Source organism: Anopheles bellator, chromosome 1, assembly GCF_943735745.2.
Source record: "Anopheles bellator chromosome 1, idAnoBellAS_SP24_06.2, whole genome shotgun sequence".
Classification (NCBI taxonomy): Eukaryota; Metazoa; Arthropoda; class Insecta; order Diptera; family Culicidae; genus Anopheles; species Anopheles bellator.
The window spans coordinates 47,955,897-47,983,745 of NC_071285.1; the positions used below are offsets into that span (position 1 = coordinate 47,955,897).

Below are 27,849 nucleotides of genomic sequence, written 5' to 3' on the forward strand. Positions count from 1 at the left end.
AACTGTGCCTGTGGTGACCCCATTTTCCCGGAGCTCAAAAAGTCATTTCCCGCCCTGCTGCCGGCCAGGAGGGGTGGATACCCCGGGGAAACGGGGGTTTGATCAGTGGAAAATGGGTCAACGATTTCTTTGTTTCTGCTTCTCAACGCTGACGCTCTCCGCGCGCGCGGGATGCAGGACACCGGAGCAGCGAGAACCAGAGCGGCCCCGGGAAAGAGATAACCGGCGCCCGGAGCCAGCGAGAGTTGAGATGAAAGAGGGATAGGGACACCGAAAAGAGAAAGGAGAGAGAAGAGAGGGAGAGAGAGAGAGGGAGAGGGAGGGAGAGAGCGTGTGACATTTGCGCGGTCGATCTGCAGTTGGCGGTTCCCGGTTTTTGCTCGATTATTTCATTTACCGTCGCCTCCTGAGTCGCTAATTCCTAATTTCCTTGTACAGCTCGGCCATCGCGTCCTCGACGACGACGACGCTGCTGGCCGCGGCCGATAGGAGCAGCGCGAGGGAAGTCGCGAGAAGCAGCTTCGGCGAAGTGTCCTCGACGTGCAGTGTCGGCTCGGCGGACGACACGACATCGAGCGCCGATGATCTCCGGACTGAAGGTAGGTTTGGGGAAGTTTGGGCCGAACGATCCCGTTTCCGGTTTTTTGGTGGGCCGAGGATACTTATTTGTCGGACGGGTACGAACAACTTTTGCTTATGATCGAAGCAAGCTTCCATCTTCTGACAGATAATCGATTGACGTTCTACTTTATCAGAGCGGCGGGTCCTGAGTCTTTACAATTCACAAGCCATTTTTCACATGTCCTTGTATGGGTCTTCAGAACTCGCGACTACATTGCAATAACTTGGCAGGCATTTTTCGATCGTTATGTTTTGACATTTTCAGTATAGTTACTAAAAGTAGATTTTCAATTTCAATTAACAAATTAGTTACTCAATTTAATAAGTATATTTGTTTAATCACTCGTTTTGATCAAGAAATCACTTTGGGTTTGGTTCACCTTTACGCACCACCAGTAAATCGCCCAAATTGACCGCAAAAAACCCGGTCCGATCGAAAGGAGGTTAAAGAGAACACTTTGCTGTTGTTTTCCCATGGCGTGTCGTTAATTGTCGCCCGCGAAGGCTCATAAGATATGTAGAACGAATGCTCCGCTCGCTCGCTCGCGCTAAAAACCCTCCGGGGTACTTATGCTCCGCCACTTCCGCGTCGGCCGGGACCCATTCCCCGCCACTTATGTTGCTTCGCTACATTTTCGCTTCTCGTTCGCGCCCGAAACCGTGCCCCGTTTTGGACTTTCTTCCACCGTTCCTTCGGTGACCATTCGAACGTCCGCGGGTTTTAGCGCTCTTTGCACGTTCCATTCGACCGGCTGATGATCGCGAAGATCCTCCCCACGAACCTCCCGTTTCCACCTCCGGGCGCGGGGTCGGGTGTGTGCCGCGGGGTGAGCGGATTCTATCGAGGATTCCTTCTTCGTGCGCCATTCGACGAACCGTTAAATCGTTCCCGATTTTCCACGACCCCACCAATCCGATCGATTCGTTGCGTTTTTTCGTTATCAAGATGTCAAAAGTCTCGCGCATGGGTGTGTGTGCGTGTGTGTCATGTTTTCGATCCTCTCTCCCTCACCTCTTTTACTATTGGATCCACAGCCCACCACCCACGAGGGGGCCATTGGGTGAATGTGAAGAAGGAACCGAAGCCAAACAGCAACGAGACACTCGAGGGTGGTTCGAAAAATGCCTTCCACCGGATAATTTACTGTTTTTGGAATTTAGTTTGACGTTTTTAAGGTTCCTGTTTGGTTGAAATCACAGTTCAAAGCGAACGAATCTAATGCCCGTATGAGTTTATTTAAAAATGATGTTCTTATTCACTATTTAATGGCACCAGGCGCCTGTTTGGTGATCTCTTTATGCTTCCAAAAACATTCATTAACAGAAAGACCCCCGTTGGTGGAAGGAAATCGGATAAGCATAAATTGTCCAAAGCAAACTGTTCGATTCACCCGCAGCGAAGGGAACGCTCTGCGAAGAAAGGTGCAAAGAGACGATTAAACGGTGAAGAGCAAAAATAAAAACAGCACACATACAAACACGTGTTGTGCGCAGAGCACAGAAAATAAAGCGAACGAAGCAGCAGCAGGAAGCAACGGCAACAAGAATCTCTCCTCGCGCGCCACCCAAAAGAGCATAAGAATGAACGGGGCACGGCGGCCCATCGGAAAGCACACCCCCCTTGGCTTGACCAACAAAAAGACAACCAGCGGCAACCAGGAACAGAGGGAGGTCGTTCACCTTTTGTCGGCTGCGGGCGCGCGAGCTCGCGCACGCGTTAAGCCTCATTACGCACGATCGGACCGAAAACGATGGCACCAACCAAAATGATCGTTACCTTTAACTGCTGCCCCCCCCTTCGGGAAGTTCTTAGCCCACCTGGAAAGGGTTCAATGGCCGTCGGTCCATTTTCCCACGACTTTCGCGCGAATTTGATATGCGCATGCTTATCGTGCGCGGCCATTGCGTGGTGTCCGAGCTCGCGGTGCATTACCCTGCGGCGCCGAAAAAGGGCCTCGTAAAAGAGGGACCGTGATCGATAATCCGTTCCGTTCACAAACATTTAAATGGGCGGAAGTTAATCCGTCGGGCCGTCTCCAGAGTGGCACGATGCGCATGGCGCAGGTGTGCGATTAGTCCTACCATCCTCTCCCCCGCCTAAAAGGAGGTCCATCAAACCTGGCAGACCTTTACGTCTAGTTTTTTAGCACCGCCGGCTATTGGTCCGACTGAGCGAACAATCGTTAACGTCAATTGGAGAGACGATGACAAGCTACGAGGCTGCCGATCAGGAATTTGGCAACAAACTTTGGCCCGCCAGAACTTTGGAGCATGAAATGGCGAAACGAAGGCACTGGAATGGCCGTTTTTTGTGGTGTGCAAAAAAAATGGAACCGAGGCCTTTGGGGCCCCGGTTGGGCGTGTGTGCCCGGGAACAGAGTAGGTCACATGTCAGGCGGTAGTTTTTCTGAGTTTCTGAGGCAATCACATCGATTACATAATTCATTTGGAGGCAATGACCCGAAATAAATTTTGGGCGGTTCGCTAAAACATTGAATGGAATTGTTTGCATAAGAATTAATATAAGAAACATTTCTTGAAGCTTTCATTTCCTAAAAAGGAAGAGAAATTATCACAAAGGTAACCGGAGAACTGTGAGGTTCGCGTTGCATAACTTTCGGCGCACTGGCAAATTCGGGTCGAACTAATTGGGCGGTTGGTGGCACAGCAGCGGATCCGGAACTAGTTAACTTTCATTCCACCATCGCGGGTCCACTAATCCGTTTAGGACGCTGACTGTGCTAGGGATCGGAAGGTTGCCCGCGGGGTGTTCGCGCGAGAATCCCGCAACGGTCAAACCGCACTATCATCCGCGGGGCGCGCAACATCGTCGAATCACATCTCCCGACGACGACGACGCAGCGCGGTGGTGGTCACTGACCTCGCCCCCCGGCAGGCTCCCTGTTGGTCCCGCCCGGCCACGGGAGTGCGTTCGGGTGCGGTTCACGTATCCAGTTTCGTTGTCTCACCTTCCAATCTCCTTCCAATCGCTGAAAAACATAGGCCATTCTGGGCCGTGCGCTCTCTCTCTCTTTCTCTCTGCCTTTCTGTCCGCTTCGCTCTCTGTCTCTCTTCGGCACGCTATGCTTTTTTGTTTGTTTGTACCCATTTATAAGCATCTCGCCGTTTATGCTCCGTGTGCGGTGTGGTGGCCCATTCCTAGCGTTTTGGGCAAACCCGGCACTCCGATTCCGGAGCTGATGTTTTGTCATCGTCGTCCGCAGCCCGTCCGCCGGGGCGGGTGTTTATGCTGCGACAAGCCGAAGGTGACGCACTGGCGACCGAAAAGCATAAAACATTAAGCGTTAACTGGCCGACGCAACGTGCAATGGCCCCGTGCCTTCGGACCCCGGTGATGGTTCTCGGGATGTTCTCGCCATTTGTTTTATGCTCTCGGGAGGAGAGACTGCTGTCGTTCCCCGTGTGTAGGGGGGCCCTCTGCCACCACCCCAATAATCACCCAATCCATAAATCCTACCCCCGGGTGCATCGCTTATCCCACCGTTCGATGACCGCGAGCCGCCGCACACAGCTGAGCGGTGCACTCCTGGCCCCGCTTGGGGAGTTCGAAACTATCTCCCTTTCTTCCTGTGGCTGCGATTTCGCAACTTCTTCGCACCACCTGGCCTCGGGCCGGGAGAGCGGGAACCGCGGCGAAGATGGAGACGTGCCTTGGCGTGCAGCATCTTTCGCGGAGCTTTCGGCACGTTCGCAGCCGTTGTCGTTGATTTATACGAGGCTTTCGGTCTGCGTTCTTTTCCGGTCCGCGCTGTGCAACATTGAACTTGAACGTAGCCGGCTCTACCGAAGGGGTCACACATACGGATCGCCGACAGCTCTCTCTCTCTCTCTCTCTTTCGGGGTTTTGAACACAAAGACCGTTATTGAGCTCCCCCCGGGTGGTACGTAGGAGTTCCACAATTTAGTTGAAGTCGCTTGAAGCTTCTGTAAACTTTTGACAGAACTTCCAGATCGGTGGAACGGGTGAAATGGTCCCAATTTTGCAGTACGTGGAACCTTCGACGTCCAGATCACGATATCGCCACCGATCGCCAGCATAGAAACGTGAGCCTCGCTGGAGTGGAGCTGAAGGTCCCACTCTGGCACCGCTTCCCTAGCCCTGCCTTTCCCTGACGCCGTGGATGGCGCAACCTCATTTACGTCCTAAACGTACGAATACGCACCCGAAGAGAGGCACGATCGCGCGCGAGAGCCACAGCGCGCTTCGCAGCGCCGAGAGTCCCGGTCCTGGGCTCAGGTCCCCCCGGGGGGAGGCGCAGTGGACTGGATTAAGCGGTGTTTACTTTCTTGCCTGCCGTGCTGCTTCAGTTTGCGTTAAGATTCTCACCAGAATGGATGATACGCGGAGCGACGGCCGAGCGTAAGAAGTCGCGGAGTTCTTTGGCGAGCTTTGGCGGTGCGATCGATCCGAGCGCGTCCTGACCACAGATTTCTTTTGCCGCGTGCCCCCGGTGATGTGATGCCCGAATCGTCGTTAGCATAGGTGCCTCCGTTGGGTGCAGTGTTTGAAACCGAAGTGCCAACCGAAGAGTGCCAACCAGTGCCATGTCTCCAAGTGCCCCAAGTTTACTAGGTTTGAGTTTAGTCAATTGTCCGCTGTCCGGGCCGTAGCGTGATGGATATCTACGCGCTGGATGGGGCCGGTCGAACCGGGCTCAGCCCAGCCCTGGCCAAGATCGACGACGATCTGGCCGAGGTGAACTTCGACACCGGGTCCGAGTTTAATTTGCACTTCTTCGACACACCCGAGGACTCGAACACGCAGAGCGGCTTCAGCGATCACGAGTCGAGTGAGTCGCCGGCCCGGGACACCCCGCCCAGCCCCCAGGTGTCCTCGTGCCGGCTCGGGCTGGGGATCGTCACGATGAGGGCTCCGGTTGGCTCGCTGGCAACCGGTGCCGGCACCGGCGGTCTGCTGATCTCGTCCACGAACACGGCGTCCGTGGAAAGGATGAAAGTGTCCTCGTCCAACTATGATGCCGCCGTCGGGCTGCAACGCTCCTGTGCCGGACTTCCCGTTGGTAAGCTGGGCGAGTTCAGGGCATCCGTCACTAGAATCATCCGAGAGTCCATTCTACTCCAGTTCCTAGCGAACTGGAGTCGTCTGTGCCGTTTGCTCTTTAACTACCCGCCGTCGACCAGAAAGGGCACGGCGGACGCCAAAGTTTAAAAGTATTCCGTTGAACTTTGTGCGGTTGTAAATCGATGGTGGTGCTCTGTGTCCCCAGGTCACCGAAAAGTGCCAAAACTATTCTTGACTTCCCAATGTCCAATGATAATTTCGGGCCGACCGACCGTTCTGGATGGACAATTGAAATTCGTGTCCTGACGCAGAACTCCCTGTCTGCGGGCGGGCCTGTGTTGGGCAGCCGCCCGAACCGAGTTCCAGGTGTTCCTGGGAAATTTATGTACATAAAATTTTTTGGACCAACCAAGAACAAACTCCCCGGTTTGGTGCCCGGGACCTATCCCGGAGCGAAAGCCCAGAACGGGCGGGTGGGAAGCGAACTCGCCGGAGCCGGAGTTAGCTCCGAGAGTGTCCGAAAATCTAAAATTCCTCCCCATTTGCACTGAAAATTGGGCTTCTGCAGTGGCGCCCGTGACGGCGCGCCAACGCGGCGCAACTGCAAAACCCGCGAACCCGATGCTAATGCACGTGTAGTAACGTCAGCGGCATACGAAATTTGGCCACATTAACCGCGGGAGGCAGCCCGGTTGTGCCTAGCCATCAAGAAAGGAAGACAGACGGGAGAAACGACAAAACACGGAGTAGAGATGGGAGAAATAGAAGCCCATCAATAGACACGGCGGGCGAGGATCGACGGAAGAAACGATCACCTCGCTCGTCCGTACCCGAGCATAACTCATTAATTATGAGCTGTGCTGATTGGAACACGGTGATATCGCGCACACAAAAGGGCAAGAGAGCGAGCGAGAGAGAGAGACTACACAAAAGGCCACCACTCACTGATCGATGATTACCCGGATCGATGCTTAACGGGACCTCAGCCTGTGCGCGCCCCAAAAAGCCCCCAATGTTTCGAGAGCCTCCTCCAAAATTATGGCCCAATCCGTGGGCCAGATAATCGGGATTACGCGGCCGATGGGGAAGAGCCCGGCAAACTTATCATAATTGATGACGTGACGGCCCGAATGACGGCGTCAAATCCGCGATCGAATGGAGACCGTTTGGCGAACGGATGGCAGCGACATCGGAACGTACGGCAAAACGTGATAAGACGCAGCGTGTGTTGATTTCCTGTGGTTCGAGGTACGCCTGGGGACCTCCTGAGTCTGGCAGCAAAAGCTTCGCTTACGATTCGATCTTCGGTTAGGGTTCGAAACGAGGATCACTGACTGGTGCGCTGGATCTTAATGCCGATTTATTGTGCGAGCATGAAACATACGCACACCTCCCCCCCCCCCCCGACACCGTGTGTTCTGGTGGGGGCGCTTTGTGCTGGAAACGATCGTAGGGTCCCCGCCCTGCGGGCTCCGTTTTCTTCTGTGGCGTTGCTCGTGATCATGTGCGAAAGGGGAGTGATGATCTAAGATGATGAATATCTGTGTGGTTAGACGTTTCTTGTTTTTTTTTTGTTGCGCCCCCGAGCGTCCGCGTAGTACCTTTTTCTGCTTCTCATCATCAGCATCAGGTCGTCCTCGCTCGTTTGCGGAGCAAAACTGGGGCCAATTTCTATGCGGGACTCGTGAGCTTTTTGTTGTGGTAACGTTTAGAAGAAGCCACCGGTACCGTTATAAATGTTTGAGTTTAACAATAAGTACGACGAAGCATTTGAGGGCCATTTCCGAAGAAGTTCTGTGTGACCGACGGGAAGATTCCTCAAAAAACAACTAAAAAAGAAAGCAGTTAAAGGCACAATAAGTTTGGCAATATGAGGCTGCCTTTCGTATTGCTGACTGTCTGCTGACTGACTGGGGTTTCAGTGCGATTCGATTACTATTTTGGTGTTTTTCGTTAATTAAAAAGAAAAAGTTTGATAAACCCTTGGTTAAGCAGAAAATCTCAAGCCAAACACAAATACTGTGAACAGCACAGGGAAAAGGACGATAGTTGTATTATTAGCTAAAGTATATGATGCTCCCGAAGTAATAAAATTCGCGTGAAAGTCGGGAAAAATCACGCCTCAGATATTTCTCGGCCCCGGGTGTCCCGGTTATGCTGCGGAAAGCTCTTTCTCTCTTTGTGCACCCCGAAGCTCTTGCAGCTCTTCTCAGTGCCTCACCCAGCCCCAGCAGCCCCGGGCACACCCGGGCACTTTAATGGCACACGAATGCGGAGCAAAACAAAAACAGCGGATTGCGAGTTCATTGAACTCCCCCGGTCTGCCCTCACCGCGACCTGCCGCGTCGCGTGTTGCGTTTGTTTTGGCCGTTTATGGTGCTCGAATTCGCCGCGATTCGCCGAGGTAACCGACGAGAACGGAACCGAGAACCGGGTTGAACCATGCCAACGGGCCAAACGGGGGTGGGGGGGTAAAGGGCCGCCCGGGCTGGGGAATAGGAGGATTGGTCCCGGGCCGCCTCCGACGAACCGCGCGAAAGGAACAGAAATGTAAGGAAAGCAGAAAAGCGGGTATCATGTTGATCAATGGATTTGAAATTGAAATATTTGCAATTGTAAATGCACGTGGCCGCGCGGGTGATGGTGGGGCTGGTGGTGGTGAAACATAAAGATAACGCGCTTCGTGGGTGCCCGGGGGACGGGAAAGTTCTCGGTATGATACGGAGCGCGGCGGGCTGCGTGTTCCCTGATGAAATCGATGATTATTCTGCTGCTGGCCGCAACATCAATATTGTTGCGCCCGCAGATGTGCACCACGAGTGCAGTTTGCAGTTTATTGGTTCCACAAACAGAACCAAAGTGCCTCCGTTTTTTCTCCGCCATGGAAAGAATCGACCACATTTGTAAGACATTAACGCGTGGGTTTATGTTCAATTTTCAATCACCTTTGGCAACATGGGAACATAATGGAATTAAGAACTCGTTTTAAGGAAGAGGAAGATTATGATTGGACGTTAAAATTTAATCATGTGTTAGGGCATGTGAATCGGGCAGTTTGGGCTTTTTTATTTAGCGGCATGATCTGAAAGGCTTTTTTCTTGAAAAATGTTTGCATCCCGAACGTTTGCTTGTGGAACTCTGTAAAGTGATATGTTTACAGACAAAATTCGGAGTAGTGAGCAATAGACGCGTTACAAGTTGCGAAATTTATGTACCAGCCACGTGCTCAAAGTTTTTTTAAATCTTTCCATTGAAACCACCTTCAAGGATATTGCTTGAAGGTTTCTCTGCTTAACTTCCTCGTTTAGAACAAAGCACTTCTTGTGTTTCAATAAGCGTGTGCCTTATTTCTATGTTGCCCTCTCTCTCTCTCTCTCTCTCTGTCTCTCTCTTTCTCTACCCCTTTCTCTCTTTATGCCCCTAACATTATCAATATTTTATCTTAACGTCCATCCTTCTCGTTTTACCCAACAAGAAGAAAACTTCTTATGTTGCTGCATTTTTGCTGAATTTTTGCATTATTTTGCATTATTGCTAAATTTTAACATTTTCATTCAATGGCTACATTTAGAACTGATCACCGAAATATGAAACTGTTCCTTGTGACAGTTCATCATCAGCTCCTTCGATTTGGATGACATTCGGGAAGCGTTCTGCACCCTTTTCTGCGGCGGTTTTGGTCGCCCCTAACCTTTTTGGGGTGTGAATGTCGTGAAAGTTGGTTCAAAATATTTAAGAGAAAGCAACCGATTTAAACGGGGCTTCCGAATGGTAATCGATCGATCGCTCGGTGCGCTTAGAACGCGCTGGATTACGAATGCAGTTGCGAGCGCAGCCCATACATATTCATCCGCAGCGCGGTCAGGCTGCTGAAAGTTTCATGCCTTCGCGCGCCAAAAGGGCTCGGTGCGAAGGTGCGTCGCACGTAGGGATAGGTTAGGGATTGGCCGGCCGGCCGGCCGGTGGCCGTTGCATAAATTGTGCATCCTTGCGGCGCCGCCGCCCGGGGGTCAATGTTACGCCGGTGCGCAATTAGCATACAGTCACGATCGGTCACGATCGCGCTGGGACCGATGTAGATGTTTTATGGATACGACTGGGATACATGTGGATGCTGCGTGTAATCGCGTTCCGCTGACTCGGCTCGGCGGATGATAACGCGAGTTCTTTGTTTCATCGCTACTTTTGTTTGCCCATCAACAGATCAACAGTGCGGCAACGGTGCGGCGGACGCCAGCTCGACAACGACGACGACGACGGCGGGTTCGAAAACGTTCGTCGCCTGCAAGGTATGCGGCGACAAGGCGTCCGGCTACCACTACGGGGTGACGTCGTGCGAGGGCTGCAAGGGCTTCTTCCGGCGCAGCATCCAGAAGCAGATCGAGTACCGGTGTCTGCGCGACGGCAAGTGTCTGGTGATTCGCCTCAACCGCAACCGCTGCCAGTACTGTCGCTTCAAGAAGTGTCTCTCCGTCGGGATGAGCCGCGACTGTAAGTACCGCGGGGACGGGCATCCTTCATCTAGCGTCCGGGCCCGGTCTACATCCAGAATCTCGAGGGGTTGAGCAATACTGGCGCCATGACGCAACCACCAGGCCGATGTCTAGTCGTGCAGAAAAACCGGAAAAACTCAACCCGAAAAACTGGATATTCTCCTTCCATCTCTCGGAGCGTGTCGGCGGAGCTGATTGGCAAAACTTTCAATTTTCTTACACCGCCGGCCGATGGGTTTTCTTTCTCGGCATGGCTGCCTTCCACGCCGCGTAACGGGACCCGGACCGGAGGGCCATGATTTCCCTATCGGCTAAAGGGCTGTGCTTCTGTTTGTTTGGGTCGGTCCCGTCACGACGAACGGCAGGGCAAATGCACTCTGCACCCGTCTTAAGCGGAGCGCTCAAGATAATCTTCCTTCTCGGGGTGGGGAGCTTGGCTTGGTCAGTTCGCGTGTAACGGCCGATGATGGGTGCCGTTGCACACCGGTTTTATGGCTCTCTCCCCCGTCGGTCGCGGCTTGCATCCCTTTCATCGTGGCCCTCTTCTCTGCCACCCGGTTTACCCTGTGAAATTTGGCTTGCCCGGCCGAACTGGGTTCGCAAATTAAAGGGTATGACAGGGCGTGCTATCCGGGTTTCCGGGTGCAGCGCTCCCTTCGAGGAGCGCTCCGAAAACAAAACGTTCCCAATTATTGATTTCCTTTCGTTAAGCTCGCCCGTGAACCAGTTCCCAGCCTCCCCGACGGCGTCCGTTGGTCCTTTCGCACTATCCGGAGGAAATGAGATTTCACGAAACACGGTAATTGCTTTTGCGGGAGACCAGAGCGCTTCTTCTAACTGTTGTTGACGCTCCGTCGGTACCGTTACGCCCGCTTTTATGATGTTTGCCCACACGACGTTGAACTGCGGAGGATCAACAATGAACAAACGTGGTGTTGCGTGGTGCTCAGGGAACCGTCAGCAGGACAGGGATGGATTGAGGGATGTTTGAGGACACCGCTTCGATACAGGATTATTGCAATAAAGTAAGGGTGTTTTCAGAAGCTCAGAGCGCAGTATCTAAGACTCTATCTCTGTTGGCCGCGCCCGAGAGGAAGATCCGCATGTTATAAGATCGTGCAGCGAATACGTCTCGTCAGGCTCCGGTCGGCTGGTCATGTCATGAGATTCACTTTAATGGGTCACATTAAAATGGCAAAGGCTTACAAAGCGAATCCTAAGCGAGTTATGCAACGGAAAGCAGTCGTGATTCGGGAAATTGATCGGACAGATCAAATCAAAGACCAGCCCACTGTCCTGGGACAGATTGGCGAAAGGTGCGCGAGCCGAAGGTCAAGAGAAACTGTCAAACGAAGCTCAAAGAGCAATCTTCCACGGCTTTTCTTAAGCGGAGAGCACCGGTGCATCGGGGGGATGCATTTCACCCCTTGTATAGCCCGAGCCTCGCCCGGCCGCTGGAAAAGGAGGGCAATAGGAAGCGATCCCTCACGGTGTGTCACGGTGTGGTGAGCACTTCCGAGCCGCCGCCGACAACACGATGCACCCTTTATTGGCACCGGAGAAAGACACCTCGCGGTGGCCCGGTGTGGGATTTCCTTCGCCGGGATCGGCTTCGGTTCGCTTTATCGCACTTTTCGTGCACTTCGCACTACGCATCGCATGCACTTTCTGGCGTGAAGGCCCCCCATCGGTAGCTGCAAGTCTGTGTCGTCTGTGGCCGGGCAGGAGAAAGTTTTCCGACCCCGCGATACGGCGGTTGGACGAGTGCAGCAGGCGCAAGAGGCTCTGTCCCGCTCGTCGGCCTCGGCTTGAAGCCCCCGGAAGCTGGCGGCCGGGAACTGCGTCCCGGGTTCCGTTGCTGTGTGCTGCTCGTTTCGGTTCGGCCCCTTTGCCGGAAGTGCAGGTTTTCGGTGCATCGGCGTTGCATCAAACCCCACCCGCAGCTGATGCAACGAGCGGCCCGAGCGAAGGCGGAAGGAAAGTGATAGTGTGGATAGTGTGTGAGCCGAAGCCGTGTTTTCCGGATTGTGTGTTTACTCACCTTTCTCGCCGGGTTGGGCGGGGGCTGGTGGCCAATAAGGGCCGTCGGCCGTTTGCGAAACGGTTTCGATTTAGTTCGGCTTATGCCGCCCGACGAGCCAATCCTTTCGAGCAGCTGGCGCACGCGGCTTAGGAGTGTGGTTTAGGGCAGATTATGCGGCGCAGTTCGGTTCGGTCCGGGCCATTCTCCTAGACACAGGCACGCGGCGTACGTTCGGCGGGACACGGCGCGATACGCTTCCAGTGTTAAGTGGACCTTCGCGTGTGACGCGTTGAGTCACACCGAAGATTGAGTGAGAGTGTTTTTGAAGGGGGTTTTCTTGTTTGTGCCGGCCAAGTGAAAGTGTCCTGCCAGAATCCTACGTACGGCATAATCGGTGCTCCGGAGAGGTCCGGAGTTAGTATGCGCTAGCGCGATGCAGTTTGACGTGCAGCAAAATGTAACGAGTAATTATCCGGTTTTTAGTTTGTTTTACCGTTGTTCGTTCTCAGTGAATTGGGAATTTATGAGATGGTTATTCAGAAAGGTGGTTTGGTTCGGTAGTTTCGTGTACGTGTCCTTGCCCAACAAGGAGTCAAGTGAACGAGGACTGCGCGTAGATAATGTTCCATCGCTCGCGAAGCAAAAATGATGAGTACAACGTTCGATTATTGGGTATCAGCTCATAATTTGCAGAATTTTTTCCTATAGGATTGGCCAATTTTAAATGCATTTCGTAGCTCGTTTAATTAAACCCTTTTATATGATTATTTAATGAAAAATATGTTATCTTCTAAGGAGTTGCTTCTTACTTGAAACAAATGTTGCATTTGAAGCAATTTTCTATCCTTGAAGAAAGGACCAAGGCATATTATTTTCTCAAAAAATATCTCTCTAACTGACGCATTTTAGCTTGAAGCATGTGACTGAACCCTCTCATTTTATGTTTTAATACCACTTCTCGGTCTCTCTCCCGTGGGGACCGTTGGTTCCGTGATGCTCGGAAATTACGGCCACAATTGATCACTCTAATGCATTACAAACTCCAAACACAATCCATCGGCCTGGCGCATTGTAACCGAAGCACCGCCGAGTCCACACTGACCACAGAACCCAGACGGTGCCCATATCGTTGCGGCCGTACCGCACCGCAGGGCCGCCCATTTCCCGGTTGATGGATTGCCGGGGCAATGCATAAATGTGATGCAATTGGCAAAAGGGCGCTACAAAAGCGCCTTCCTGCGGGGGGCTACGATAACCGGAGCATCGCGTGTCGCTGCCAACCCGACGACGAAGAAAGTCAACCGAAAACCGAAAGGAAAACAAATCACAGCGCAACCGAAAGCGCAACCAGGAACCAGGGCCGCGTGCGTTGCGAATCCCCCGTTTCCCCACAGCCGGGGGGAGGTGTGGGCCGGGACGCCAACATTTGTTGCACCGGTGCGGTGTAAACACATTTCCGCCATCGGTCGGGACGGGCCAACTTATCGTAGCATAATTTTGCCAACGAGCCAACCGACGGCTGCGGCTGCAATGAAGTAATGCACATTCACCCGCGGGCTGTATGCTTGCCATTTTCTTGGCGCAATTTATGATCCCTCTCTGGCGGGCAGTTGGCGGCCCAACTGCATTCCGTGTTGAAAATGGCGCTGGAGTTCTTTGAACTTCTTTGTGCCGCCCTGGCATGACACACTTCCCGGTGCGCGAAAGGGCGCTGAACCGAACCAAACCGAACGTCGTCGTCGTCGGCGGGGGTCAGTTAGTCATTCTGTTTTTGCATATCTACATCGTAGGCCCCTAAACGGGGGAAACACTTGGTGGACCCGTTCCGGTGCACCTCCTAATTGATTGGGACGTAGTTTTCGATTTTTTGTCCGTTTTCATTAAAATTCAAACTAACAAACCGACAATTGCTTCTTTAGTGCACCTGGATGTAGGCAATACGCACAGCTCTGTTCTCAAAACGCCCAAAGTTATGCAATTTGGAGATCGCTTGCTTCAATATGAATTTCTTCATCCCTTTTTCTGGGAAGTTTTACGATTAAAGCCATTTTAACCCAAATAATTACGTTAAAAGTGTCCAACAATAAAAGCAACACCCATTTCACCTCTCACAGACCCTGTGAAGTCCGCACAGAAAGCAATGGCGTTACTTCCGCGTGCAGTAAGTTGTAAGTTGCACAAAGAGAATGTCTCCCGTGCCGCACCCGGGGTTTCTTCTTGCAGCACCCGTCAACCGAAAGGGCGGCCAGCACCTCAACCACCGGCCACTATCTCTTTTTATCTCTTGGCGCCCCCCCGACGCCAGCGCGAAAGTGAAAAAGTTCAAACAACGTTCCAGTCTCTTGCCCAACCGCGAACCGCGATGCGATGCGGAAGTAAAATGAAATTTGCATCATAGACCAACGTGCAGTTGCACTTTTCCCTCGGCGGGTTTGCCCATTCTTCCTTCGCCGGGTTTCTACACTTAACCTCCCGCCCATTTGAAGTGGGCAGCGAAATGTACGGGGAACGCTGTGTTGGCGTCTGCTGCTTCTGGTGTGCCTTTCGCCCCCTTTTTTATCGTGCACCATTCGCCGCCATGAAAGTGAACCCCGGGACAGGCCAGGACAGAAGTGCATAATCGATTCGTTGCACCGGCGACGGAGCAATTATGTGGTGCGCAAAGTTGAAGAGGTCTCGGTGGTGATACGCGAAAGTTGCGCGGGAAAGGATTTCGTTACCGTCGCGTCTCGTGCGGCACTAATGATTGTGGTTTTCGTTTCGTGTCCCTCGCCATCCATTTTGCAGCCGTTCGGTACGGTCGGGTTCCGAAGAAGTCGCGCGAAACCGGAGGAAGCTGCCCGGAGGAAACGATGAATATTTGTGTCAATTCGACCACACCGACGGTGGGTCAGCTGAGCTGCAGTACGTCGGCGGTGACGACGGCGGTGGCCCAAGCTCCGACCACAACCAGCAGCACCAGCAGTGGCAGCACACCAAATCCGAATCCGATGACCAACTGCACCGAGATCAGCACCTCGACCGGTGGCAACACGATCCTGCCCGACTCGCTCACCTTCACTCCGCCCGAACTGTCCGTCTACGACATCATCCAGTGCATCGCGCAGGCCCACCGGGGCCACTGCACCTACACCAGTGAGCTGGTGAAGGACCTGAGTCGGATATCGCTCGTCAACTACAGCGAGAAGAATAACGTGGGTTTCCGCCGGTGCCAGTCTCCGAAGAGTCCTTCTGTAGTTCCCTCTCTTCGCCCACAGTTTGTCCTGCAGTCGCTGGAATCTCACGAGGAGCAGAAGGTTTGGCTGTGGCAGCAGTACGCGATGCGCATGACGCCGGCCGTCCAGCGGATCGTGGAGTTCGCGAAACGGGTGCCGGGATTCGGGGCGTTGCTGCAGGACGATCAGCTGATACTGATCAAGCTGGGCTTCTTCGAGGTGTGGCTGACGCACGTGGCCCGCTCGACTAGCGACGCGACGCTCACGTTCGACGACGGTGTCTACATCACCCGCCAACAGCTGGAGACGATCTACGATGTGGGTAATGCCAGGGCTTCCGCCGACGTCCCGTTTCTGACCGATCCTTCCTTTACTTGCAGCCCGAGTACAGTGACGCGCTGTTCAATTTCACCAGCGGTCTGAACGGGTGCTGCCTGAGCGACACCGAAATCGGGCTCTACTCGGCCCTCATCCTACTGACCGACCGGCCCGGGCTGGTGGAGACGAAGATGATTCTCAAAACCCGCGAGTGCGTTGCGGAAGCACTACGAGTACAAATCACGAGGTCGCGGGCGAACGGCATCAGCCACGCTCTGCAAATCATGCCAGCGCTAGAGGCTAAGGTGCACGAGTTGCGCATGCTGGGCGAAAAGCACTCCGGCCACCTGGAGTGGTTCCGGACGAACTGGCACACCATCCGGTTGCCGCCGCTGTTTGCGGAAATCTTCGACGTGCCCAAGTGCGAAGAGGATCTGCAGTGAGCCGTCGGCCCGGAAGCCGAAAAGTTGCCAAAACGCTGTCCGCGCCAAGAACGCGCCGTTCAAACAATCCCAGTTGCAAGAGTGAAATTTTCTACTGGCCACCACCACGATTCCCCGAAGAAAGGGGGCCCCGGAAACCGTACCCGGAGTCGTGTCTCGCGCTGCGCGACTTAACCGTGACATCTACAAGCAGCATATACACATCAAAGTTAAATACTACTATCAACATATCATGATTATCGATGTGAAGTTCTACTACCACAACTACCATCCACATTCCTAGGCTTCGTCCGGCCTGCCACAGAGGCCGCTATCTAACCGTGTGACTCTTTAAAGTCGTTCCAGAGGGCAATAGTAGCACCATCCGCAAACCACAACGTGGCGGTAAGCCACAACATTTGCTTTAAACCCCCCAAAAACAGACCCCAGTTCCGGTGTCGGGCCGGGTCGGCGTAGCAGCCGACCAATGGTCGTCTCCTTCCGTAGTCCGCGTAGCAGCGTTAGATGAATTACACGAACCCGGAAGCCCGAAAACCCGGCACAACTAGAGCAATGGGTGCAGAACCGACCGGGGCGCGGGGCGATTACGGGCCATAGTTAAACGTAGCACAATCATAGTACCGAAAAGCAAGGATAATGATAATAGGCAAATTGAGACTTTTTTAACACTTAAGTGAACAAACTGGTGCTGTAACTTTACGATGTTAATTTTAGAAGGTCCTAGCGCGCGCAACGCCGCGTACTTTTAATCCCGCAAAGCCGCGCGGCCGTCCGCGGAAGGGCCCTAGAAGGTGAGACCGCGCGCGCCGAGATATTGTTGATAATTTTAATAAGTGCGATGCGTCGGCATCGGCGGGGTTCGCTTCCAATCATTGAGTATTCCGTAATTCTCTCAAACGACAATACTGGCCGGGCGCCTGCCTGGGGCGGCCATTTAGTTTACCGACAACCACACTGCTATGCGGCGCGCACTGTCCTAGGTTGTAAGCGCTGGATGTTTTAAACGGAACGGATAGATTCATTTTTATACACACGTCTATTTTTTAAACGGTGAAACGAGATGCAAAGGGAACACGCAACCGCCTAAAACGACACGATTATTGTGCGCTATTTATCTTTGTTGACCTTCTCTGCTGACCGCTAGGGGCGCATCCATCTGAGCTACCACTATCTATACACCGAGAGGCACCGCAGGACTCTCCCGGCGTCCGCCGGAGAGCGAGAGATCGAGATTTTTAACGGTTTAGCTGTACACTAATACTATACACTTATATATATATACAAATATTTTGTTACATGTTTGTTGCCTTTGATTAGAGCCGTAACGGAAGCGATCGATAAGCGATGGTTCGCCCGATTCCGCTGGGAAATCAGTCCAAAAGCTACTGCAGACGGCGAGCCACAGAGACTTTGCGCCATCTTCCGTTTGTTCCGGGTAAGCCAGTTCGTTTGCACCGCTTTTTTGCTGCTTCGTAAAGCGTTCGATTTGACGATTGTTTAAGCGAGTAGGAAGGAACCGTGTATTGCCATTCTTGGGTTGTAATGTGAATCGATAATTCGGCCATTCAAACTGTAACTTGCCGGACCGACCGGAATGCTTCGTTCGAGTTCGAATAAAAGCAAATGTTTTTAGAAATAACCATTCGTCTAGCCGTGTTCGGCGGAGGTTTAATTTATTGCACGACACATTAAATACACAGAACGCGTGGTTCCGGTGCTAAAACAATTGTAACGGTAATGATGCTTGGCATATACCTGTCGTCTCCTGAGGTAAGTACATTAGCAGACTCCAAGCTTAATCCCTCGGTTGGGGATAGTACTGCGTCAGTGCGGCCACCACCTGGTCGGCGAGCTCTTGCGTACTAGCGCACAGCACCCGGCGGGACATTAAATCCAACGGACCGCCGGCCGGATCCAGGCAGACACCACCGGCCTCACGCACCAGCAAATCACCTGCGGCAATGTCCCAGGCGTGGATGCCGAACTCGTAGTTAAAATCCGCCCCACCGAGTGCCACCATGGCCATATTGAGTGCAGCAGAACCGAGGCTGCGCATACTGTGCGTACAGGAGGACCGGATTGGTGGTCGGGTCGTAAAAGTCGTAATCCCGGAGGCCCACTTACCCATGGATCTGGCGAATGAGTTTCCCAATGTTCTCGAGTACTACCGCCGTTTTCTCCTCCTCGCGGCTGGTGCCAAACTCGGTGGTGGCCAGGGCGTACGCAAATCTCGTTTCCTCCGACACGCGGATCGGTTTGCCGTTCAGGAACGCACCCTTACCGCGCCGTGCCGTAAACTTTTGGCCGACAATGGGATTGAAAATGATGGCGATTTCGGTTGTCTGCGCCACCAGCAGGGCGATCGAAATGCAGGAATGTGGAAAGCTGTGCACAAAGTTCATCGTCCCATCGACGGGATCGATAATCCAGGTAGGGGCGTCGGTCAGTTCGGCTTTCTTGCCTTCGCTCGTTTCTTCTTCCCCGATAAACCGGTGGTCAGGGTATTTGGCGGAAATGCCGTCCATCAGCATTCGTTCCACCTGCTGGTCGGTTTCGGTCAGCAAGTCGATGTTGCTGGATTTTTCCAACACCCGTTTTCGGTCGGAATTCCGCGAGGCGATCAACTGCAAGAGGCGGTGCCATGGTAGAGTGAATCGATAATTCCCAAAGCCCTTAGTACTTACACTTCCGGCGCTCTCCACCAGTCCCAGCACATGTTCGTAGCATTCGTCCAAATTCAGACTCATGGCGGAATGTACGTGGATTTACGAACACAGCACGGGAACGGAATTAAGCTAATTGGCGATTTTCACCGACAAAAATCGATCAGACACTTGCGCGCTTTAAAGTACGAATTGCGAGCAGGTTCCGAGAGAACGTAAATAAATAGCTGTCAAACGCGAGCGTGGTGAGCGATCTCAGCTTAGCCGACAGGGCTCACGGACGCGAGTAGCAAAGAAACGTACTATGGGAAATTTATACTCGATAGACGGACATAATTAGGTTTGAGGAAGAATCGACATTCTTCTTCAGGGCGTGACATGGAAGATTCAAAATTCGGATCGCTCATAGCTAGCTTACCTATTTGAGGAAAAATAAAATCCTCAAGTGTTTAAGTTAGTTTTTGACCGCCTTTCCATAGTGAGACGGTTCGCCGCAGCATTTCGGTTGCATCTTTCCGGTGCGTTGCGGTTACAGCGATGGCGATAAGGGTTTAAGAGAAAACTGTGTCACGCTGCTCTTATCGCCATGGTCAACCGCAAACACAGCTGAATCAGCATCAAAGTTGTGCTGTGGTGTGCGATGCAAAATAAATAATTCAATAAAACAAAATTCAAACATACTAACTAATCCAATATGTATGTATATTTCAATAATACAGTGGTATTTTTATTCCATTCCCATTAGGTCAGTACAGGGTTTCGTTTGTTTTGCCTTCACTTTGGAATGAGCTCCAATAAGTCCAATTGTATACAAGAATCGTGACAACGAACAACAGCAAATAGTGGCATCAACAGCGTTACACAGTAAAACCGCAAGGGAACGAGCCGGCGACCGATTGGGACTTCCGGCTCACGGTGTTCCGTTGCAAAAGTATTCTTTCAAAAACCATCTACACACAGTGGGGGAAGAATACTTGCGCGTCGTGACCACCGTCCAGGCACACTCTACAATGATATGTATCGGTTCAGCGTTGTAAGACGTTAGGTTTTTTTTGCCGTTCACATTTCCAACCCTCGGACCCAAAAGAAACCGTATTTTTGTGTTCCCTTCTACGGGAAAACCCATCCCGTGAGTAATAGCAGGCGCTACAGAGGGGATTAACATTTCATAAAATCTAACCGTTTCGGTAGCACCGGACACTAACAACGAACGATCCTCCCCATTGATATGTGGTTGATATTGAGCGATAGCATATTTTGTTAGCAATTCTTCTACAAACAGAGGTCTCTGGGTGAAGGGGAGCGTGTGTCATCAGGGTGCGTGTGGTTCATGGGGCGGTGATGGCGACTGAAGTGTACTCTACGTTTTGGATATATGCTTTGTGAGTGAGTTTATTTGTGATAAAACTTATAACGAGAGGAAAAGTAAACAAAACGGAAGCAAACTATCGTACGCTGTCCTATGCATGCTAAACATGCTATCACGGTGATAGAAAGCGCACCAGCAACAACTACATAGCCTTGCGTGATTCCGGCGAGGCCATGCGATGGATTCGTGTGGTATGTGAGAGGGGTATGTTTCGGGGCGTAGATGGGTGTGATCAACTTATCCTTCGAATGCTCCGCATTCTCGTTGTCCGTTCTCGATCGCCAAGCGATCGCATCCCACAACACCACCCAACGGCGGCGCCCTTCCCGGTTCCGTCGACATTTTTACCAAAGCGACATCCGTTTGAGATTGCCAACAGTACGACAGCGCAGACCGTGGGTCCGTGGCTCCTGGTCTAGCAAACATTTAATACTAAAACAATTAGCCTTAAATTTGTTAGCGTGTGCGATAACATCTACTACTTAAAGGTATCCCTCAGGGTTACGCAGGTTTTTGCGGTAGGTTCAAGCCCACTTAGCGGTTGATAAACTATGCCAATCTCTGTAACAGCAATTTGACCTGCAGCCCCGTCCTTACAGCGATCCTGTACAGGAACACAAACATTTGCTAACCGTACGTAGCGCGCCATATTTTGTTCCCCGATGTCCAGCATTCGATTTGTGTGTTGGTTTTTTTGGTTTTTCTTTTTAGCACAGTAAACTTGCAGCTTTAGCCAGATGAGGTTTTATGTTAGCGCCATGATGAAGAAAATTAAAGCATACGCTCCGAGCCCGCTCCCTAGTTGGTAGGCCGATTCGCGAACAGCTGCTCGATGATGGCTTCGTCGGCGAGCGTCGAAGTGTCGCCCACATCACGATCGTTGATCGCAATCTTGCGCAGTACCCGCCGCATGATCTTGCCGGAGCGTGTCTTGGGTAGGCCCGGTGCATGCTGAATTACGTCGGGCTGCGCAAACGGTCCGATGCGTTCCCGTACCAGCACCTTCAGCTCGTTGACCAGCGTCTTGTCGAAGGCTTCGCTCTGGTTCGGCGTGATGAAACAGTACAGACACTCGCCCTTAACCGGATGAGGCCGCGAAACGACGGCTGCCTCCGAGACACGGGGATGCTGCGTTAACACCGATTCCACCTCCGAGGTCGACATCAGGTGCCCGGATACGTTCAGCATGTCGTCAACGCGCCCAGTCACCCAGTAGTAGCCATCCGCATCACGGCGGGCACCTATCGAAAAGGGGGCATTCGGATGAGGGCGTTCTCCGGGTCGATCTACGCGCGATTCTACTAACCATCTCCCGTGCAGTAGTAACCGTTGAACTTGGAAAAGTATGTGGACTCGAAGCGAGGATGGTTGTTGAACAGTGTGCGCATCATTCCGGGCCACGGTTGTGAGAACACCAGATAGCCCTCGCCCTCACCCGTGATCTCTGTACCACTCTCGTCCAGCAGCGTTGGCTTCACGCCAAAGAACGGAAATGACTGCAATTGAATAGTGATCATATGAACCTTCGATTACGAACCCTCACGAGCATCAGAATCACTTACAGCGGAACCCGGCTTCATCGGAGTGGCTCCTGGGAGGGGTGTGATGACATGGCCACCGGTTTCCGTTTGCCAGAAGGTATCCACGATCGAGCAGTGCTCCTTGCCGATCAACCGATAGTACCACAGCCAGGCCTCGGGGTTGATTGGTTCACCGACGCTGCCGAGGACTCTGCAAAGCACGAACGATTAGCGGACCACGGAACAAGGGTCCCCAGCCCAACCGTACGTACCTCAGTGTGGAGAGATCGTGCTTCAGGACGGGCTCGTCGCCAAACTTCATCAGCGAGCGAATGGCCGTCGGTGCGGTGTAGAACTGAGACACCTTGTATTTGTCGATAATCTCCCAGTAGCGATCGTTGTCCGGAAAGAAGGGCGTGCCTTCGAACATGACGGACGTGGCCCCGTTAGCCAGCGGACCGTACAGGACGTACGTGTGGCCCGTGATCCACCCGATGTCGGCCGTGCACCAGTAAATATCTTGCGGTTTGTAGTCGAAGACGATCTTGAACGTGGTGGCCGCGTACAGCAGGTAGCCGGCGGTGGTGTGCAGCACCCCCTTCGGTTTGCCCGTCGAACCGCTCGTGTACAGCATGAACAGTGGATCTTCGGCCGCCATCCACTCCGGGTAGCAGGCCGGTTCCGCTTCCTCCATCTCCTGGTGCCACCAGAAATCACGATCATCCGTCCAGGGGGTCTACGGAGACAGGACGGAGGGTAAGGCACACTGTCAAAGGTCAACCCCCCCCTTGGCCAGGATACTCACGTCGAACGCACCGTCCCAGTCCGCCTTGCCCGGTGTGACCCGGTTGATGTGTGACACCACGATGCAGGTCTCCACGTGGTGGCCCAGCTCTTCCGCCTTGTCCAGGGCGATATCACAGATTTCTTTTAAATGCAAAATTTTCTCACCCCGCCAGGCACCGTCGGCGGTGATCAGCACCTTCGCCTGGCAGTCGTGCATGCGCTCCGCCAGCGAATCGGACGAAAAGCCGGCGAACTGTGGGTCGAAAGTGGACACACGGTATAAGCGCGTGCGCAGCCGAAGTCCGGAATACATTAAAACTTACGACGATCGAGTGGACGGCTCCGATTCTCGCGCACGCCAGCATTGCCACCGGCAGTTCCATCGTCATCGGCATGTAGATCGACACACGGTCCCCCTTCTTGACGCCGTGCGCCTTCAGGACGTTCGAAAAGCGACATACTTCCTCCAGCAGCTTCCGGTACGTCAGGCGGGTCCGGTCGTCCGGATGGTTGCCCTCCCTGTAATGGACAACGGGAAACAACAAAAAAAAACCCATGAGATGAACTCTTGGCTCCGTTCGTCGTCTCTGTGACTGTGATAGTAATCTGTGACGTGATCTGGCTGATACCCGGCGCACGTTTTTGCAACACGACGCCACCGCATGCCGTCCTCGACAACCTTACCGGCGGAGACCTTGACGGAGGGACAGCTAAAGGTAATTGAAGTTCAGCCGCCCGCCATCGAACAGGAACACCGTTTGACGAGAGCGTTGATATTGGGGGGAGCCCGTTTTTTGTCCCACCATTGCGCATATCGTTTGCGCGCGAAGTGCGAAGAGCTTGCCGATGAGGTTCAAGCACGTTGTTTGACGTCAACAATCAAACGGACTAAACGCTTTAAAGACGCTGAACAGTTGTTGTGTTTGTTACGAATGTTAACGAGTAAATGATGGTTGTTTTTGGGAACGAATTGGGCCTTTTGCTGTTTTCGCTATTTGTTTCAAGTCAAAAGTATAATGAAACATTGAAACAAATTTAAAGCTAACTGCATGATTCACTTGTCTAGCAATAGTCAGCGTCCGGTATTTAGTGGACCTAATCTACCGATCACGCCAAAGCACTTTAAAGAAGTCGATTTGGTCAAGGACCGGCCACTAAATCACTGCCCGTGCGTTGTCGGGTGATTTAACAGTTAATAGATAATGGGACAGATAACGGACCCATGCAACCGGCGGCGGGGCGGATCGCAGAAAAGCGCGCACAAATTGGCCGTTATCACGTAACACTCACCCGTAGCATCACCCACGGACCCCCGCTAACCCCTGGAACGAACGATCATCGGAGCCAAAATCACGCCACCGCAAAGGAGCGGTTGAATTTTTCATTCGAAAACTGTGTCCACAATTTAGCGCTTCGTTGTTGCACCGTCAACGAGCCTCATTAACAACTCGTGCGTGACCAAATTGATTCACGGTGTCCTCGTGGTGCTTTGAAGCAACATGATTACAGCGAGTTATGGTTCGGTGTTACCACGAAAAGGTACCTACCGGAAGGAGGAACCAAGATCTTCTCGAGAGCCCCGTGACCACTAGACTTATCGTCACCCGGTCCGGTAGTTCCCAGTCACGTGCAGCCTTTTCATTTGCAGCTTCTCAAAAACAATAGCTTCCTTTCACCCCCAAGGCCGCTCTCACACGGAGAACAGCACTCAGACCTCCGGCTCAAGTACTGGGCTGAAGTGATGCGCCCGACCCAGGTGCCTCTATTTAAACTTCGTGGCCATTTTTTTTATTCGTTTTCCGTCCACATGAGCTCATTTCCATAAGCCAACGTCAAACGGCCCGGCACCGGTGCCATCAGTGACGTAAATCCGGATGGCTGTTGGAAGTTGGTCAGTTACGGTGAAAAAGCCTAGCCTGCGAAATAGGTAAACAAACTGACCGATGCGTGCGTAAAAAGTTAGCGACTTGAAATGAGATGGGGGGCTTCGGGACACATCATGCGTGACATTCACTCACACTCCACCGTCGAATGCGCCGTGTCGGTGCGTTCTAACACGGCAAGGCCACCCGATTAACAGGGGGCCACCAGCTGGGCATGCATCCGAAGGTACGAGTTCACCTTGCGAACGCGATGCACGATTGCTTGCGATGCTGATTGATTAAAGCGCGAATCGTGCGCCGGATTCAAGGACCCCTCCGGGTTGAACACCTGTAGACCTAGAATGGCGCCACGAGAATGTAGAACCGTAGAACTGTAGTCGTGGAAGAACACTTTGTAGTGCCAGATGAAGCAGTAGACGGAAGTTCTCGTTGACCTTGTGCCGTGCGCAACCCAGTAGATAGAGGGCAGCTCGTCCTTGGGTGGTTCTTACAGGATACGTTCTCCGTCGGTGCCGAGCGGGTTGCAAAGTGCACTAAAACAAAGTGTTCGAGAATGGAACTGAGTGCTTCCTGTGCGCCCCGAAATGGTCACGTAACCGTGCGGCCACTCGATGGAAAGCACGAGGGAACACGAGGGAGCAACGGGTAGGGATCCGCGTACGTGCGGTTGAACTTTTGCACCACCCGATGCAGAGGCGATTCAAATCGCTCGCGGTCGGCCTAGAAACGGTGGGGCCGCCACACGCCCGTTTGGGGCTCCGTTTTCCGTTTCGGGGCTTTACGCTGGCGACCTCCCGGTGCGGAGAGCGAATTAAATCGACCTGAATTAACACTCCGTTCCCTTCAATTATTCATTGGTGTTGTCCCCAACGGTGGCCGTCGCGCTCTGGACGTACTTTGTGGCGCAAGAAATCCGACTTCAGACCCAAAGGTTCTGCGGTTTCTGAAGCAGTGCACACATTCGCCAACGGCAGACAAGAGGGCAGACGCAATTCTGGGGAGGGATTCCACGACGTGGGCAGAACCCAAAAATCAATGATCGAAACTGACGTAAGTCGCGTCCTTGCCCCAAACGGTGCAACAAAGGCATGCTTTGGTTTTTCCGCTCCGGGCTGGGATATGTCAGCGCTGCCTCTCTCACTCTGTCTCGGTGCTTCTTTTTCACGCTCTCGCGCTCTCTCTCTCTTTCCCAGTCGGACGCTGGAAAACCCCCGCGAAACCCCCTCGAACGCAATGAGAGCTACTTCCTGTTACATAATCCTATTGCGTCCTTCACTGGGCGCCTCCATGCTTACCAGTAGTACGCCACCGTGTCGCCGAGCCCGTTCTTGACGTTGCGGTCGAGCAAGTTGTAGCAAATGTTCGTCGACGCACCTTCCATCCACTTGACGAAGATGGGACCCTTGGAGATGTCGAAGTTGTACGAGAAGAAGTTCTTCGGATCGTACGGTGTCTCCCAGTGGAACTGCTTGGCCACGTTCGCCCAGAACTGGCCGGGATTCTCCAGCGACTGCTGGTAGAACTCCTGGTACTGCGGCATACTGTTGATGTACGCCTTGTCCGCCACCTCCGGGTGTGGGTTGAAGATTTGCGGTTCCGAGGGCATTTTCGATTTGTTCAAGTACTTTCAGAGGGGTTTTCCAGGAACGCTTTCTTTCGAAGCACCGCCGCACACTTGCACACTGCACGACACGACAATGGCCACGACTAATCCACTAGCCTAAGCGCGTGTGTGGTTCAAGAAGCCACTTGCTAAAGGATGGTCATACAGAGAGCACCTGATGGAGGCGCCTTCACAACGTTTCACTCCTCGCAGCAATCGATCGGCACTGACCGCGGACAGTCGCAAAAATCGGTTCCGTCGCGAGCAAAAGGGATTGTTTACTCACTCGCTCGCTCGCTCTCTCACTCGTCCACCTCGTAAGTCAACAATGCCGCGTACCGTTTGCTCACTCTTTTGCTACCTCTCTCTCTGTCTCTCTCACTCGCTCTCACAATTCCCACGAGGCAGCGAATCCGTCCGTTCGTTAGTGCGTTTAATCCCGGTCTCGCGCCTTGAGGCCAGGTGTGCTTCACAATCTACGCCTTCGGAGAAGAGTTCACACGGTACAGTCGGAACAATAGCTAGAACGCTAATCGGTGTTCCGCTCGCAGTCGCTCGAAAAGACTGAGTGTTACTAGGAGCCGCGCTGAGTTGTTATATGCGGGCCGTGCGTTCTCTAACGCGCTCAGCCTGCTCTCTGTAATGCGTGCAGAGCGGCACACAATCTACTGTGTGGGTTACTACGTCACTGCGAATCCTCTTTATCACTTTCGAATGTCAGAGTGCGCTGTGGGACTCACACACTCTGATCCCGTCCATCAACCGTTGGCTTGTCGGTTTCTACGATTCGTCCTTATTTTTTCATTGGCATTCATGTTTCCCCAATCGAACATTTTATTAAATGATGGTGGGGCATCACAAATTATTTAAATTTCGTGGAGTAACATGGTTCAAAAGGCGGCGCCCAAAGGATCAGCATATTTTATCTTTGCTGCAAGCTGTTTACACAGTTTCCACATTTTCACTTGGGAAATGGTGTGCAACGAAACCTACTTTAAAACACTGCGGACAGCGATCGATTCTGGTTTTCTGCTTCGAATCGTCTAGCAACGCAATACCGACCCGATAAGCGTGATTAAGTTCGACCTGAACGCTCGGCGTAAACAAAACACCGTTACGGTAAACAGATTTCATCAAAATTCGGTCAAGTTGCGACTGTACTAGTTCACTTTCGTCACAGCCAAGTCACGGTGAAGGGCTGGTGAAATTTTCCAAGCGCAGCCCATTGTCTGCAAATCACACTCCCCGATTCCGATAAGCCCGGATGCTCCGGTGGAGACCCCCTTTTCTAACGAGGTTACGTGCCGAAACGAAGGATTTCGTCAGTTGTGGTGGCGAACTTTGAACAGTTAGCAATGGTGGTAATTTTAGTACATTAGGTCGAACCGAACGGTTGCCGGATGATTAATTGAGCCGCGAGACTTTTTCTTTTACTTGTTACGGCGGACTTCGATATCTCAAAATATGGTGACGAATTCTTTTGCCTATCCAACACACTGACAAAGGCCACTGCCGAAAATGGATGCATAATGGGAGGACAAGTCATACGATTCGTGAAGCAGAAATTCGCTATCAGCAAGGTCAATCGGTGTCGTGTCCTCAGCATAACGGTCCCACAAAGCGATAAGACGAGCCGCGACCGTACGATCACTTCCCAGAGCGGCGATCGTCGTCAGTTTAGAACACGCTACAGGAGTTGCCACATCGCTGACCGGAGAGTGTGCGCGGCGTGACCACATCGTTCGATTATGCTGCACCAATGAGCGCGTGCGGCGGTACTTCCCGTCGCTGCTCGCCGTTCCCGAGAATTCCGCGCTCATAAAACGCACCAGGCTCTCCCGAAATCCGCGCGAAAGCGGCGTCCAAAC

The 27,849-nt window shown here is 52.7% G+C and overlaps 3 protein-coding genes across 3 annotated transcripts; 1 reads left to right on the plus strand and 2 right to left on the minus strand.

Moving 5' to 3' along the window:
• Positions 1-5,257: 5,257 nt before the first annotated feature.
• On the plus strand, positions 5,258-16,157 carry LOC131216847 (ecdysone-induced protein 78C). Its single transcript, XM_058197224.1, has 5 exons — positions 5,258-5,663; positions 9,869-10,156; positions 14,969-15,375; positions 15,439-15,714; positions 15,777-16,157. Exons 1-5 carry the CDS (start codon positions 5,258-5,260, stop codon positions 16,155-16,157), a joined length of 1,758 nt encoding a protein of 585 aa, XP_058053207.1.
• Positions 16,158-17,814: 1,657 nt separating this feature from the next.
• LOC131213895 (inositol monophosphatase 1-like) lies at positions 17,815-18,983 on the minus strand. The gene is made up of 3 exons (XM_058208113.1): positions 18,842-18,983; positions 18,282-18,781; positions 17,815-18,214 (listed from the first exon to the last, which is right to left on the minus strand). Exons 1-3 carry the CDS (start codon positions 18,902-18,904, stop codon positions 17,953-17,955), a joined length of 825 nt encoding a protein of 274 aa, XP_058064096.1. The 5' UTR covers positions 18,905-18,983; the 3' UTR covers positions 17,815-17,952.
• Positions 18,984-19,597: 614 nt separating this feature from the next.
• On the minus strand, positions 19,598-26,177 carry LOC131206582 (acetyl-coenzyme A synthetase). Its single transcript, XM_058199188.1, has 7 exons — positions 25,674-26,177; positions 22,819-23,014; positions 22,515-22,748; positions 21,982-22,445; positions 21,752-21,920; positions 21,496-21,685; positions 19,598-21,430 (listed from the first exon to the last, which is right to left on the minus strand). The coding sequence occupies exons 1-7, from the start codon at positions 25,982-25,984 to the stop codon at positions 20,988-20,990; spliced, it is 2,007 nt and encodes a 668-aa protein (XP_058055171.1). The 5' UTR covers positions 25,985-26,177; the 3' UTR covers positions 19,598-20,987.
• Positions 26,178-27,849: the final 1,672 nt, after the last annotated feature.